Raw genomic sequence first — 15701 nt, 5'->3', positions numbered from 1 at the left:
TTCCGAGACGTCCTGGTTCAGTCTCATATGTGTTTCTTCTGCAGGACTCTCATCTGTGTCATGATGAGTCATGTTGCTTCTACTGACTGTTTATTGCTGTTGGTATGCAAAATATATATATATATATATATATATATATATATATATATATATATATATATATATATATATATGCTATGCCCTCTTCAGAAGACGGGGCGGGAATATGCAGCTCATTTGCATTTAAAGTGATACACACCAAAAACTTTTTTTCAGACACGCCCCAAAAAAGACATTTTCCAGATGTTAATGATATGATAATATGATAATGATAATAAATGTCCTGTGTCATAATTTGAGCTGAAATTTAAATAATTAATAATATTAAATTCAATTTTAACTGTTAAGCTCATCCAATGTAATATTTTGGCCAATGTGTCCCCTTATCCCAAGGGTGTCCAAACTCGGTTCTGGAGGGCTGGTGATTAGCTCAATTTAGCTTCGACTTGCCTCAACATACCTGCCTGGAGGTTTCTAGTATGCCTAATAAGACTTTAATTAGCTGATTCAGGTGTGTTTAATTAGGGTTGGAGCTAAACTCTGCATGACAGTGGCAACCTAGAACCAAGGACTCATCCACATAAAGCCAGATCTTTCCTTATCCAATCTTTTTCCCTTGTTCCAAAAAAAAGATTGATTTAATTTTATTGATCTGTACAGAGCTTTCCCAACCCAATCTTTTTTTCTGTCATTCTAAAAAAAACAAACAAACAAAAAAAACAGGACACCCAATCTCAATCCCAAATGAGTTTCCCACCCCTGCCGTAGAGAACTGACAATCTACAGCAAATTGATCAGTATGAATGCAACTTTAACTGTGTAGAACAAGGTGAAAGCAGCAAGTTAATATTTTGTCATATAAAATGGATTTTAAGACAGTACTCCTACCCAAATCCCTCTCTGAATACTGGTATTAATGAGATAAAATGATTTAAATCATAAGAATGAATGCTTTTCTGTAAAATAGTTGACCAAACAATGACCAAAAGAATAATTATTAACCACATGAGTTCATTTACATTGTTTATAAAACAAACATATAATTTATGAATGAGGTTCATTTCTCAAAACAGAGTAAATTAATAAGTTTTCTTTAGGAATTATGGAAAGAAAAATGTATTTAATTTGATCTGCACATAAAACTAGGAAACAGCTTAAGTTACACGAATTAAGCAAAGATAAATAGTAAATATATATAATATAAAAATAAATATTTTTAATCAAATCTGTCATCTATACTGTGCATATGTTCAACTAAATCAATGAATATAATCTCTCTCTTGCACAAAGACAGGAAAGGAGACTAAATATGCATCACTGAGGAAAAGAAAGAGCTAGGGATAACAGAAACACCAGACAAAAGAAGAAACAAGCCATAATGAGTAATAATGACATTATGATGATCTAGGCTAATAATGCATTTAAGAATTTATATAATTTATTTTTTTAGTAACCCTCCCATTCAGTGGAGATTGTAAGACTGCCTTTGTATTTTCTCATATGAGCTTGGCCTGCTTGTTTATCTTTAATATAAAACATTCTATTTTTGTCACTATTTATACTATTGTAACGTATCTGGTCTTCCCTGTCATCATGAACTCTTGCACCACACTTCATGGACTACAATCCCCATAAGCCACTGCACCAATCACTGCACACATCTGTTCCTCATTTCCCTCTGAACTGATTGCTGCATACACCTGTTTATCATTTACCCACATGTATTTAAGCCACTCTCACACACAGCCACCTTGCAAAGTCTAATTGTTCCCATGGTCATTATTCTAAGCGTGTTTCTCTGTATTGGATTACCTGTGTATGACTCTGGACTGTGTACCCCGTTGTTGATTCCTGCTGCCTGCCTTTGTTGGATTATCTGTGTATGACTCTGGACTGTGTACCCCGTTATTGATTCCTGCTGCCTGCCATTGCGACCACTGCTGGAGTATTGAACTGTTTCCCGGATTACCTACGTTGTTCCTGTTTTCTGGCGTTTACTCCTGCCTGTCGACTATTCTAATAAAGCCTTGCAAATGGATCCGCACGTCTCTGACTCCTCCTTGTGACAGAAGACTTCGCCACACCCGGATCCAGCGGCTTTATTCAACCACCAGCATCACAACATGGACCCAGTCGACCAACTTCTGCTCCTCCGACAGGAAGATCTTCCCATTGAGGATTATGTACTACAGTTTCGTAGGTTATCACTTCAAGTACCTTTTTATGATGAAGTATGGCTGAGGGACTTATTCCGCTTTGGACTCAATGAACCCATTAAATCGCTGTTGCCTGGAGGGGAATTTAAGTGTTCGGTGGAGGACTTTATGAATTATGCGTTGGTGTTATGCGGCTCTCCGCTTACTGTGAGAGTTCTAGAAGAGCCACAGCACAAGAGGTCTGCTAGCCCAGAACCACAGCAGCCACACTTTACCACGGGGTGGCAAAGGCTAATTTCTAGCGTGGAGGACCCACCGCTGCTGTCGGCTCGAGCAGCTGGTCTCCCAACCAGCCCTCCAGTGACTGCGCCGCCAGAGCGCCCTCCAGTGACTGCGCCGCCAGAGCGCCCTCCAGTGACCGCTCGCTCAGAGCCTGCTCTTCCAGAGTCTCCGCTGGAGACGCCCAGCCCTCCTGAATCTCCGCTGGGGTCGTCCAGTTCTCCAGAGCCCGCTCCTCAAGAGCGTCGTCCAGAGCCCGCTTCACAAGAGCGTCGTCCAGAGCCCGCTTCACAAGAGCTCCGCTCCACTCCGCTGGTTCAGCCCTGCCTTCCAGACACTCCGCTGGTTCCGCCCAGCCTTCCAGACACTCCGCTGGTTCAGCCCTGCCTTCCAGAGACTCCGCTGGTTCCGCCCAGTCTTCCAGAGACTCCGCTGGTTCTGCCAAGCCTTCCAGAGACTCCGCTGGTTCCGCCCAGCCTTCCAGAGACTCCGCTGGTTCCGCCCAGCCTTCCAGACACTCCGCTGATTCAGCCCTGCCTTCCAGAGACCCCGCTGGTTCCGCCCAGCCTTCCAGAGACTCCGCGGGTTCCGCCCAGTCTCCCAGACAATCCGCTGGTTCAGCCCTGCCTTCCAGAGCCTCCGCTGGTTCCGCCCAGCCTTCCAGAGACTCCGCTGGTTACATCCAGTCGTCCTGAGATTCCTGTCTGCCCGGTTCTGGTCACGGAGCTCAAGCATGGACTGTTCCCACCCACCCTCCCTGCTGCTCCAGTCCTGCCACCTCTGTCTCCTGACAGTCCCTCTACTCACCCCCATCCCACCTTCGTGGCAGAGGACTTGCCGTGGGACTGCCAGTCGCCATCGGTGTCCAGACTGAAGGACCCCTCACCATCACCTCCAGTCTCAGAGTCCTGGACTCCACCTCGGTCCTCCGACCCTGCGGCTCCACCCCGGCTCTGTGCTCCCTCGTCTCCGTTGTCGGCCGTCGGCCCAACAGCTCCTCCGGGCTCCATCGTCTCTCCGGCTCCGCCCCGGTCAGTCGTCACCCCACCTTCGCCTCTGGACTCTACTCCTCCGGCTGCGCCTCGTCACTCCGTCCTGCCGGCTCTGTGGACCTCCTCCCTCCCGTGGGCACAGCCTCGATCCTCTGTCACTCCGGCTCCGCTGCGTACCTCCGGACCTCCATCTCCGCCGGGGTCGCCAGAGCCTTGGGTTCCGCCTTGGCCCTCCGGATCCTCTGTGTCGCCCAGGACCATCGACTCTCCGGTTCCGCCTCGGGCTCCACCAGCTCTACCTCCGTCGGTCGGCCCCATGCAGGAGCCAACCCTTCCTCCTCCATGGCTTCTCCCTCCGTCGGCTCCGCCTCATTTCGTGGTTCCAGTACCACTACATGGACCTGGCCCTCCATCCCTCCCCCTGTTCCGCCTCCGCTCCACCACCCTCAAGATTGTTAAGGTGGTTAGAGCGTCTGGAAGCCGCTCCTTGCGGAGGGGCTATGTAACGTATCTGGTCTTCCCTGTCATCATGAACTCTTGCACCACACTTCATGGACTACAATCCCCATAAGCCACTGCACCAATCACTGCACACATCTGTTCTTCATTTCCCTCTGAACTGATTGCTGCATACACCTGTTTATCATTTACCCACATGTATTTAAGCCACTCTCACACACAGCCACCTTGCGAAGTCTAATTGTTCCCATGGTCATTATTCTAAGCGTGTTTCTCTGTATTGGATTACCTGTGTATGACTCTGGACTGTGTACCCCGTTGTTGATTCCTGCTGCCTGCCTTTGTTGGATTATCTGTGTATGACTCTGGACTGTGTACCCCGTTATTGATTCCTGCTGCCTGCCATTGCGACCACTGCTGGAGTATTGAACTGTTTCCCGGATTACCTACGTTGTTCCTGTTTTCTGGCGTTTACTCCTGCCTGTCGACTATTCTAATAAAGCCTTGCAAATGGATCCGCACGTCTCTGACTCCTCCTTGTGACAACTATCATGAAAAACAATGAACACAGTACAGTCCATCTACTTTTGTAAAGTAAAAGATACAAATGTCTGAGTTTAACTCACTTCCTGAAATAACTTTCACATCTAGAGGACAATATATGCCTATATGTCACTGTGCATTTTAAAATGTTTTGTACATTAAATGAAAACAAATGAAGTTGTCACATTTACAGAAATAATATGTTTAACTGAATTGTTGTCTGCTGTTGTGTAGGATGTTTAGAGCTCTTCTAAATGATTGAGATCCCATCCATATCCAGGTTTACTTTTTGAACACTGAAGAAACCAGTTCCTTGTCAAACACATAAGCAGGACACAACTGCATATTTTCCAGTTTAGGATACCTTAGTCTCAAATAATAATAACTTTATAATATTTTTTTCATTATAATAATAGCCCATTTTAAGGGCTGTCTCAATCTAAATCTTTACAGTGCACTGGAACTTTTGCTTCCTGAAAACTCATACATGCACACTGCAAAAACTATGCTACCTTACTGGAAATTACGTCACATTTCTGAAGCAAAAAAAAAAAAAAAACATTCTTTAGAGAAAAAATACATTGGTAGTTAGATTGTAACCATTTATAATTAATATTCGGCTGAACTGGTGTAAGGATGTTGTAACTAAACAATGTGTTTAAAAAGCATAAAAACAATATTAAAAAGATATGTCCTGCCTTGATTAACACCAGCGGTGATGTTCTACAATGTTGTCTGTTGACGTTGTGCATAGTAATGTCACTGGATATTAAGTAATTACTGTCCCGGGGAAATAGAAAAAAATAAATACAGTAATTGTTATTTTAGTTGCTGTGACCAGAGTATTTCTATTAGCAAAATATAACAGCATTGCATTGACAAAGAAATTTACATTGGCTAAGCAAAGTATTTTTAACGAGAACTAAACTTTTTTTTTTTTTTTAACTGCATAATGTTGCCTTGTTTATTTTTTAGTTTCTCAACCATTTATTTCTTGCAGTGTAGTCTATTTTTAAATAAAAAATATAAAATCACTATTTCATCGATTTTTCATTAAAAGCCAGCATTAACCATTTCATCCTCATGTCTCTTACCATCTCTGCAGGCTTCAGCACACTCCTCTACATTGGTCACCAGCTGCTCTGCATTCTGTACGATTGAGGATAAATGTGCATACTATCTCTGCACCACGTCCTGCACACACACAGTGATCAGTCAAAACACAACACAGCGTTCATGAAGTCTGACTGTCATCTTCAGCCGCTCGTACCTGCAGCAGGTTCCTGCTATACGCTTGAGTAAGACTTACACTCTTGGTGGCATTATTTTCCTGAAACAGTACAGTGGAGAAATGTAGGCATGGTTTGAGATGCCAACCTAGACAGCATTTTAGGCATTACCACGCTTACACAATGAAAAACTACACCATTTTTGCATACTGCATACATTCTTTGTACTTTATTAGAGGAAGTCAATGGCTTAACAACATGTTAACATCAGACTCTTGGAATTAATTGTAAGTATTACTTAAACAGATCTTTTTTTAGTAGCACTTATTGTGTGGAACAAATTTCTTTCATGTAGATCTTTTAGTTCAATCATTTACATTTCCTTGATGTCATACATTAAAACAAACAAAATATTTCTATAGAATATCACTGAGGTTTGGAGTAGACAATGTATTAGAAGTTTTACAAAGAATATATAAAAATGAAAACTAATTTTGACAAAATAATCAGGAAATAATAAGACTGCATTATTCCAGGTTTGGTTATTACAGAACATATCAACGCATTTATGTTTATACATCTCCAAGACATTAAACATCTACATTTTCTATATTATCTTTTTAGTAATACCTGGTGTTATAGTTACGCATTATGATGTTAAAATTATACATTTAATAAAGTCAACATTATAAAAATAAAACTTCTGTTTTAGTAGTTTAATTCATGTCTTTTTGGAGTCTTTTTCATGCTTGTCATTCTTCTTTGATATTCTTGGGAAAAGCTTTGAGATCTTGGGCACACCAAGTGCTCTTCTGGTTTCTGATTGTTCGACAGACTCAGGGACGGACCGCAAAGAGCCGAATCCTGAGCTGTGAGATGAGACTTTTGACCGTAATGAGCTAAAAACTGAATCGCTGTCTGCTCCTGATCGTGATCTAAATGAACCGTAAGCAGAACTTCCAACAGACAATGTGTCCGACCGCTCATCTCCACTCACTGGGAAAAATAAAATGAAATCAATAAAATGTTTGAAACTCTTATCAAACAAAATTCTTACATTTAACACTTTCTATATGATCTTAAAAATAATGTATACTAATTGTAATTATTACCAGGTGTCTATTGAAATATCATACAAATACTTATTGAATCAGTTAGACTTTATATATTTTGTCCCTGTTTTAGAAATATCTTTATTACAAGCCTTATTTTGTAAGTATTTAAAGTTGACCATAAAGACTTATAGAGTCTGACATTTTCAAAACGTTTTAAGAACAATAATCAGCACAAACATGTGGTTCAACTCCAGAAAATCATCAACACAAGCAGGTCAAATAAATACCATATGTGCTATTTGTTATTTTATTTCATTTCAGGCTTGCATTTATTGTCATAGATTAAAGTATCAACATTGCTGTTTGTGTAAATATTGCGAAAATGAAAGGAGATGTAGAAAGGCATTATATTTTATGATGGAGAAAAACATGTGGTAACAAATTTATGATAATGTAGACTACTTAATAATATATTTTGGGAAAACATGAGCACTTAATGCTTTTCAAAAATGTACTGAAAGTGTCAAATAAAAGAAAGTCACTCACTGCTTGGTGGTAGTAAGCCAATGCTGTCATGTCTTTTCATGCCCCCTGACCCGTAACTTGTATGAAGTGAATCTCTGGAACGTGACGATCCAAAAATTGAGTCTGCTCCTGATCGTGATCTGAATGAACCGTAAGCAGAACTTCCCAGAGAGCATGAATCAGATCCATCATCTCCACTCACTATAATAATGAAAGCAGAGAGCAGATCAGTAGTAGATCATTGACATTATCTCATTTGACAGACACTTTTATCCAAAGTCACTGACATGACATTAAAGGAAAACATTAATCATTTCATGTGGTTGTGATTTATTCAGATGGACAACCCTATGTCAACTTTGAATGGGTCAGGGAATGGAGGACTCACTTCTCTGCAGCACTTTGGTTAACACAGAAACAGAAAATTATATGATTACAATGTTCAAGCTGATTGATTTTGATCCTGCAGCTCTTGCCTGGTTTCCTAATAAAGCTAAACGAGGTTGAACCTGGTTAGTATCTGGATAGAAAACCATCTGAGAAAATGAAGACTGTACAAGGTGTTAGTAAGTGTTAGAACTCAAACTGAGCACTTTGTGATGGGCACTTTAAACTGTTTAAAACTACGTCTGAAAATATCTAGAACAATGAAGAGGAAACATATCTGAGACTGTGTGTAGAATATAATCATACAATTTTATGGTTTCACTCACTAGTCTGTGATCTGATCTCCTTACTCCATTTGTCCATTCGCTCTTCTGCTTTCTTTACACCATCAATCTTCTGTAAAATCTTTCTGTCTATTTCAAAATGGCAGCCGTTGTTTTGTGTCACTGTCTCCTCAATCTTCTCCAGCAGCTCCTTGATCTGAGTGTGGTCTCTCCTGTTCTGATTGTTGAGAACATGATACCTGTTCCCACATTTGTCCAGCAGCCACTGGAGATCCTGTCCTTCACTCTCAATGTGCTGCTCTATAGATGTGTCTAACAGAGAGTCTCCATAAGTGAACAGCACTATAGTGTGACTCCAGACTCTCTCACCGAGAAGATCCAGATGACCCTGCAATGTTTTTCTCTCAGTCTCTTCAAATCTAATGTCCACACGTATGATCAGTAGTACAGCATGTGGTCCTGGAGGACACAGAGACACACTGAGCAGAATCTCCTGTTTAAGGAACTCAGGACTCTCCTCTACAGGTTCGTTCCTCCACCATCCTGGAGCTTCAATGACAGTGATGTGTCTGTCTGATACTTCTCCATGTCTCCTCACACACTGAGCAGATCTCATCAAGTCAAACCTCTCTTTGCCCAGGATGGTGTTTCCTGCTGAACTCTTACCAGCTCTTTTGCTACCCATTAGCACAATCCTCAGATCTGAGAGATGTTGAGTGTCACCTGTAGGAATACGCACATTATAAACAGTTCATGAACAAATGAATCAGAAATTTTTCTTAAAAACCTTACAGAAACTTTTTACAAGGGTTTAAACATATAAGAAAAGGGTGTCATCCATTTACTGTATATAAGCTTTCTTTGTGTTTTCACCATTCCTGTCAGTTTGTTTGTTGTCATGATCACTGATTTGATTTTGTCATTATGTGTCTTATTAATTATCCTCATTTGCCTTTGTATTTTAGCGCCTGTATGTTCATTTTGTTTTTATCTGGTCTCGTCGATGTGTGTTTCTTGTGTGGATTTATTAAATCAGTGGCTTCTCCTACTTTTCTTAGTGATATTTATTGGCAGTTTGTCAGGAGTTTACATGGTGTGTTTTCTTTTCATCTAGCACCTGTATAATGCATTAGAAAGCAGTGTTAACCTCTTAAACTCTGCCGGCGGGTCCAAAAAGTGTTTCAAAATGTTGCTGCTTCATTTACACGACCTTCCTCATATAGTATCAGCCCAAATATGGTCTCATTTGAAAGCTTAGAGTCTCCTCTTTACGAGGAATACCATAACTTCTAGTTTTATGATTCATAAAGTAGTAAAATTATGCTTAGAATTTATGTTGATCCACACACAAATTTCCGCCTAACGATTGTGAAGAATTCTTACAAAGAATGTGTTTTTCTTATATTTTTCTCAAAACAGACAAGTCATATATCACAAGAAAGCTCTCATTCTCAAGAATCTGACCATATAAATCATTTTATTGTGTGACAAACACAGATCGAATAATCTTCAATTGAATCGCGATGTCAGAATATAATAAAAAGTGTTTCAAAATTGTTTCAAAATGTTGCTGCTTCATTTACATGACCTTCTTCATATAGTATCAGCCCATAAATGATCTCATTTGAAAGTTTAGAGTCTCCTCTTTACTAGGAATACCATAACTTCTAGTTTTATGATTCATAAAGTAGTAACATTATGCTTAGAATTTATGTTGTTCCAAACACAAATTTCCGCCTAACGATTATGAAGAATTGTTACAAAGAATGTGTATTTCTTATATTTTTCTCAAAACAGACAAGTCATATATCACAAGAAAGCTCTCTTTCTCAAGATTCTGACCATATAAATCATTTTATTGTGTGACAAACAGAGATCAGATAATCTTCAATCGAATTGCGATGTCAGAATATTACCTCAAGAGTAAAATGACATATTCTATAACTTTCCTCCATATTCTACTGCTCCAGTTAGCCGCAAATAGCCACAAACTAAACAAAAAGCCATTTTATCTTTTAGATTAGGATCTCTTCTTTCAAACGAGACCATTCTCACGTTTCTGCGTTGCTTCATTGCTGAGAAATCCGTTGTTTTGCCAGACGCGCTTTTCCATCCAGTTGCGCTCTTATGTGTGTGCGCTCTGAGCCGCTCAAGCAGCTGCGTGTGTGTCTGCGGCCGCGCTCAGAGCGTCTCAGTAGATCAGATTACACTCTCCGGCCGCCCGCTGTGCTGAACACAGCTGTGAACGATGACACAGACGCATATTCAGCGCGTAGAAGAAGAAGACAAGAAGTGTCATGGAGAGGTTCCGGGTCACACAAGATGCTTCGACGGTTCGGGGAATTGTGGGATATGTAGTTTTTGGACTCTTTGAGTGTAGATATAACGTCTCAGAGGAATATAGCGGTCGCCATTATCCAAAATAGACGCTAAATGAATAAATAACGGGCCGTTTCCATGGAGAGCAGAGGATCCGCGGCTCATAAGCGCGTCTATAAGTATTACAGCGCTTCTATTCAGGTTTGTTTTATTCCTATAATTACTTTGAAACGTAAAGGACACCAAAACAATCTGCTAAGCTATGTATTGAGTGTATATTGAATGTTGACAATAAAGTACAGTAGGTGTTTCAGTAAATACACAGGCAAACATAAAAATGAAACATTATTCAGTCAATAATCATGAAAAGTGCTATGGTACATAGTAAAATAGTATTCTAAGGGGTAATATGCTTTATAAAACCTGTTTTTGCTAAGAAACAGAAGTATACTTTTAGGGGGGAAAAAGTGGGGAAATGGGGGTAAAAGGGGCAATGTGACTCCCTTTGGTTATAATTCAATAACTTTCAATTAGAAACTGTTATATGAAAAAATCTTTTTTCTGGTATATCCTGAGACCTAGTGGAATCAAACAAAACAATTTGCAAAGAACTGAGACACCTAAATCCTGAGTTATAGACTTTCAAAAAAAAACTTTTGAAAAAAAAATCAAAAAGCGCCTATGTTTTTTTTGTTTTTATTGTAATATTTGAAATCTATATAATGTTATTTATAAAGAATTACACTGATATTATGTAGTTTAAAAGGTTTTCTATACAATGAAACCATTTTTTTTAATTTCCTCCATTGTATGTGTATAGGGGAACCATTTGAATTTAGGTAGGCCAAATGCAGGCGGAAATCCCCCAAATAGCCGCAGAGCTTAAGGGGTTAATAAGCGTAGTGCAGCTTTGTGTACAGCAGTAACCAAGAAAACACTATCACTGCTTAGCATTGAGCCCTGTATTAACTTTATATTTGTATTAACTTTTTATATTCCTGCTTACTAATACTTCTCTACAGGTCATTCTCAAAAAAATAGCATATTGTGATAAAGTTCATTATTTTCTGTAATGTACTGATAAACATTAGACTTTCATATATTTTAGATTCATTACTTCACAACTGAAGTAGTTCAAGCCTTTTATTGTTTTAATATTGATGATTTTGGCATACAGCTCATGAAAACCCAAAATTCCTATCTCAAAAAATTTGCATATCATGAAAAGGTTCTCTAAACGAGCTATTAACCTAATCATCTGAATCAACTAATTAACTCTAAACACCTGCAAAAGATTCCTGAGGCTTTTAAAAACTCCCAGCCTGGTTCATTACTCAAAACCGCAATCATGGGTAAGACTGCCGACCTGACTGCTGTCCAGAAGGCCGTCATTGACACCCTCAAGCAAGAGGGTAAGACACAGAAAGAAATTTCTGAACGAATAGGCTGTTCCCAGAGTGCTGTATCAAGGCACCTCAGTGGGAAGTCTGTGGGAAGGAAAAAGTGTGGCAGAAAACGCTGCACAACGAGAAGAGGCGACCGGACCCTGAGGAAGATTGTGGAGAAGGACCGATTCCAGACCTTGGGGGACATGCAAAAAGCAAAAAATCAAGGTGCCAGAGTCTGGAGGAAGACTGGGAGAGGGAAATGCCAAAATGCCTGAAGTCCAGTGTCAAGAACCCACAGTCAGTGATGGTCTGGGGTGCCATGTCAGCTGCTGGTGTTGGTCCACTGTGTTTTATCAAGGGCAGGGTCAATGCAGCTAGCTATCAGGAGATTTTGGAGCACTTCATGCTTCCATCTGCTGAAAAGCTTTATGGAGATGAAGATTTCTTTTTTCAGCACGACCTGGCACCTGCTCACAGTGCCAAAACCACTGGTAAATGGTTTACTGACCATGGTATTACTGTGCTCAATTGGCCTGCCAACTCTCGTGACCTGAACCCCATAGAGAATCTGTGGGCTATTGTGAAGAGAAAGTTGAGAGACGCAAGACCCAACACTCTGGATGAGCTTAAGGCCGCTATCGAAGCATCCTGGGCCTCCATAACACCTCAGCAGTGCCACAGGCTGATTGCCTCCATGCCACGCCGCATTGAAGCAGTCATTTCTGCAAAAAGGTTTCCCGACCAAGTATTGAGTGCATAACTGAACATAATTATTTAAAGGTTGACTTTTTTGTATTAAAAACACTTTTCTTTTATTGGCCGGATGAAATATGCAAATTTTTTGAGATAGGAATTTTGGGTTTTCATAAGCTGTATGCCAAAATCATCAATATTAAAACAATAAAAGGCTTGAACTACTTCAGTTGTGTGAAATGAATCTAAAATATATGAAAGTCTAATGTTTATCAGTACATTACAGAAAATAATGAACTTTATCACAATATGCTAATTTTTTTAGAATGACCTGTATATGATTTAGCATGGTGTAGGATATCAGAGCGAATCAGACAATTGAGACGATTCGATTAGAAGTGTTGAAACTTTTCTACAGACCCAAATTTTGACCAGCCCCAGTCATAAATGTGTTGTTGGATACCCTGTCGCCAGCCAGCCTGAAGCAAGTCTAACTAACTAACTAGGAGCTTTGAACAACTTGCAACATCAACACAAAAGGACACTTGCTGATAATCCCAAGGAAGGAGATTGTCAAATTTGGGGCAAATAACCAAGATTAATGTTCAAAGAGATGCACTGCATGATCATCACATGTAAATCCATGATAGAAATCATGAACTAAAGACTACAAGCTAGTTAAAGCCACCAAATTGAGCTTATTTGTCGTATTTTACAACTACTTTCCTGCTGATGAGTGGCAGAAGGCCTTCCCATGACGGGAATTCGCGTCTGTTGTGAAGTGAATTTCACGCACGAATGAAGCTATGCGCGAATAGCGCGATATTTTCGCGCAAGTCGCGTCTGGTGTGAATGCACCATAAGATTCCTTCCTTCCTTCCTTCCTTTTGACCTTCCGTCTTAGAGAACCATCACCATCTCATTCCCAATATGGCACAGAAAACTGCCTTTTATGCACTTAAATGATGCTAAAAGGACTTATGAGCAACTAATAATTTCTATGCATAACTCATTTGTGTAACCCACACATTTGTCTATTATGTTCCAATCACTCATTGTGTATGTCCTTTATAATAACTATTGAATAGCTTAAGGGTCTATATTTGCGTTTGGTATGCCTGAGCTTGAAATTGCATTCTTGAAATGTTTCTATAATTAGATTCTTTTGTAAAATGTATTATAGTCTTGTTATAGAAATCACTTCAGACCATGTGACTGATAAGATAGCATGTTGATTTATGCTGTGTTCATGCCATATCATTATTACCGTAATTTCGCGATGACAACACGTGACGTCCTTTATGTTCTGGGAGGAGGAACTAGCAACAACCCGAGCTTAGACAATGTTTAAATTGATCAAGGCACCACGGGGGCAGCCATGGCCTAATGGTGAGAGAGTTGGGCTTGTAACCCAAAGGTTGCCTGTTCGATTCCCACACCGGCAGGGTTTGAATCGAACTAAGATGGCGGCGCGATCGGACGCAGCGGCTACTCCGAGTCCTAAGAGCGGTGTTTTTATGTCTGTTAGTCTCATCTCCTCGTCTTTAGAGAGTCTCTCCGTATCGCAAAATCAACAGTTAAACACTCGGAAACATGTCTATGATCGCCAGAGACTTCTGGAAATCGGCAATGTGTACAAACACCAGCTTTCGCCGATGGCTACTGAGATGCTGAAGGGCCTCTGTCTGCTGCAAAGTCTGAACCTTGAGACCGTGGCTTCGCCTACTGACGCAACCCGCACAAAGCGGCGGTGCCGGCGCTGTGAGAGGGGACAGAAGCGCGGCAAGCACGGAGGCATACGAGCTAGGCTGAGGGCTTACCCCACTAGACCAGCGATCCCATCACTTATGCTCTCAAACGTTCGCTCTCTGGAAAACAAACTGGATTTCAAGACAAGGGATTGTTGTGTGTTGGTTTTCACTGAAACATGGCTAAACGACAACATACCGGACTCCGCCATTCAGCTGCACGGGCTAACCTGCTACCGAGCAGACAGAGATACAGCACTGTCTGGTAAGACTCGCGGAGGAGGCTTGTGTGTGTACGTTAACAAAGAGTGGTGTAATAATGCTGCTGTAGTGACAAAACACTGTTCATCGCTGGTGGAGTTTATGTTTGTGAAGTGTCGGCCGTTCTATCTGCCACGGGAGTTCACGGCCATTGTTATTGTCACGGTCTACATTCCGCCGTGTGCAAACAATAAGGACGCGCTTCACGAGCTTTACAGCGCCATCAGTGAGCAACAAACAAATAACCCGGACGGCTTTTTCATAATAGCCGGTGACTTTAATCACGCAAACCTAAAGACAGTTTTGCCAAAGTTCTACCAACATGTGAACTTTGCAACGAGGGGAAACAACACACTGGACTTTGTCTATACAACTGAGAAAAACTCTTACAAAGCTGAACCCCGCCCCCACCTCGGTTTTTCTGACCATATCTCTGTTATGTTAATCCCAGCATACAGACCACTTCTCAAACTCACCAAACCAGTTCAAAAACAGATAACAGTATGGCCAGACGATGCTATTCCTGCACTACAGGACTGCTTTCAGTGCACAGACTGGAACATGTTCAGAGAGGCAGCCACCTACAACAACAACACAGACCTGCATGAGTACACGGAAACTGTGACTGCATACATCAAAAAGTGGTACACTGGTCGTGTACTGAAAGACTGTGCTGCACAGCTGACGGATGTCCTAACGGATATCTTCAACACCTCGCTGAGCCAAGCAGTCGTCCCCACCTTTCTTAAATCCACAACAGTCATACCGGTACCAAAGAAATTACCTGTGTCCTGTCTAAATGACTACCGTCCCATAGCACTTACTCCAATCATGATGAAGTGCTTTGAGAGGTTAGTCATGCACAACATCAAAACCAGCCTCCCCAACACACTCGACCCGCTCCAGTTTGCATACCGTCCAAACCGCTCTACGGACGATGCAATTTCCTCCACTCTCCATCTGGCTCTTACCCACCTAGAAAATAAAGACTCCTATGTTAGAATGCTGTTCATCGACTTCAGCTCAGCATTCAACACAATAATCCCACAACAGCTCATAAATAAACTAAACCTGCTGGGCCTTAACACCTCCCTCTGCAAATGGATCCTGGACTTTTTAACTGGTAGACCTCAGTCAGTGCGTGTCGGCCACAATACCTCCAGTACTACCACACTGAGCACAGGTGCCCCACAAGGCTGTGTGTTCAGCCCACTGCTCTTCACGCTCCTGACACATGACTGCACTGCCAAGTTCAGCTCCAACCACATCATCAAGTTCGCTGATGACATGACGGTGGTAGGTCTCATCAGCAACAATGATGAAACACACTACAGAGAGGAGGTG

The 15701-nt window shown here is 41.2% G+C and overlaps 2 protein-coding genes across 2 annotated transcripts in view; both read right to left on the bottom strand.

Moving 5' to 3' along the window:
* Positions 1 to 15701, bottom strand: part of LOC141301010 (GTPase IMAP family member 8-like) — a 43091-nt gene that overhangs the window by 16139 nt on the left and 11251 nt on the right. The window lies entirely within an intron of this gene.
* On the bottom strand, positions 5522 to 10247 carry LOC141301704 (uncharacterized). Its single transcript, XM_073831895.1, has 6 exons — positions 10157 to 10247; positions 7991 to 8671; positions 7299 to 7478; positions 6499 to 6632; positions 5739 to 5798; positions 5522 to 5617 (listed from the first exon to the last, which is right to left on the bottom strand). The coding sequence occupies exons 1-6, from the start codon at positions 10245 to 10247 to the stop codon at positions 5522 to 5524; spliced, it is 1242 nt and encodes a 413-aa protein (XP_073687996.1).

Source organism: Garra rufa, chromosome 25 (assembly GCF_049309525.1).
Source record: "Garra rufa chromosome 25, GarRuf1.0, whole genome shotgun sequence".
NCBI classification, from domain to species: Eukaryota; Metazoa; Chordata; class Actinopteri; order Cypriniformes; family Cyprinidae; genus Garra; species Garra rufa.
Note: the sequence above shows the minus strand (reverse complement) of the source record. Positions and strands in the feature narration are given on the sequence as shown.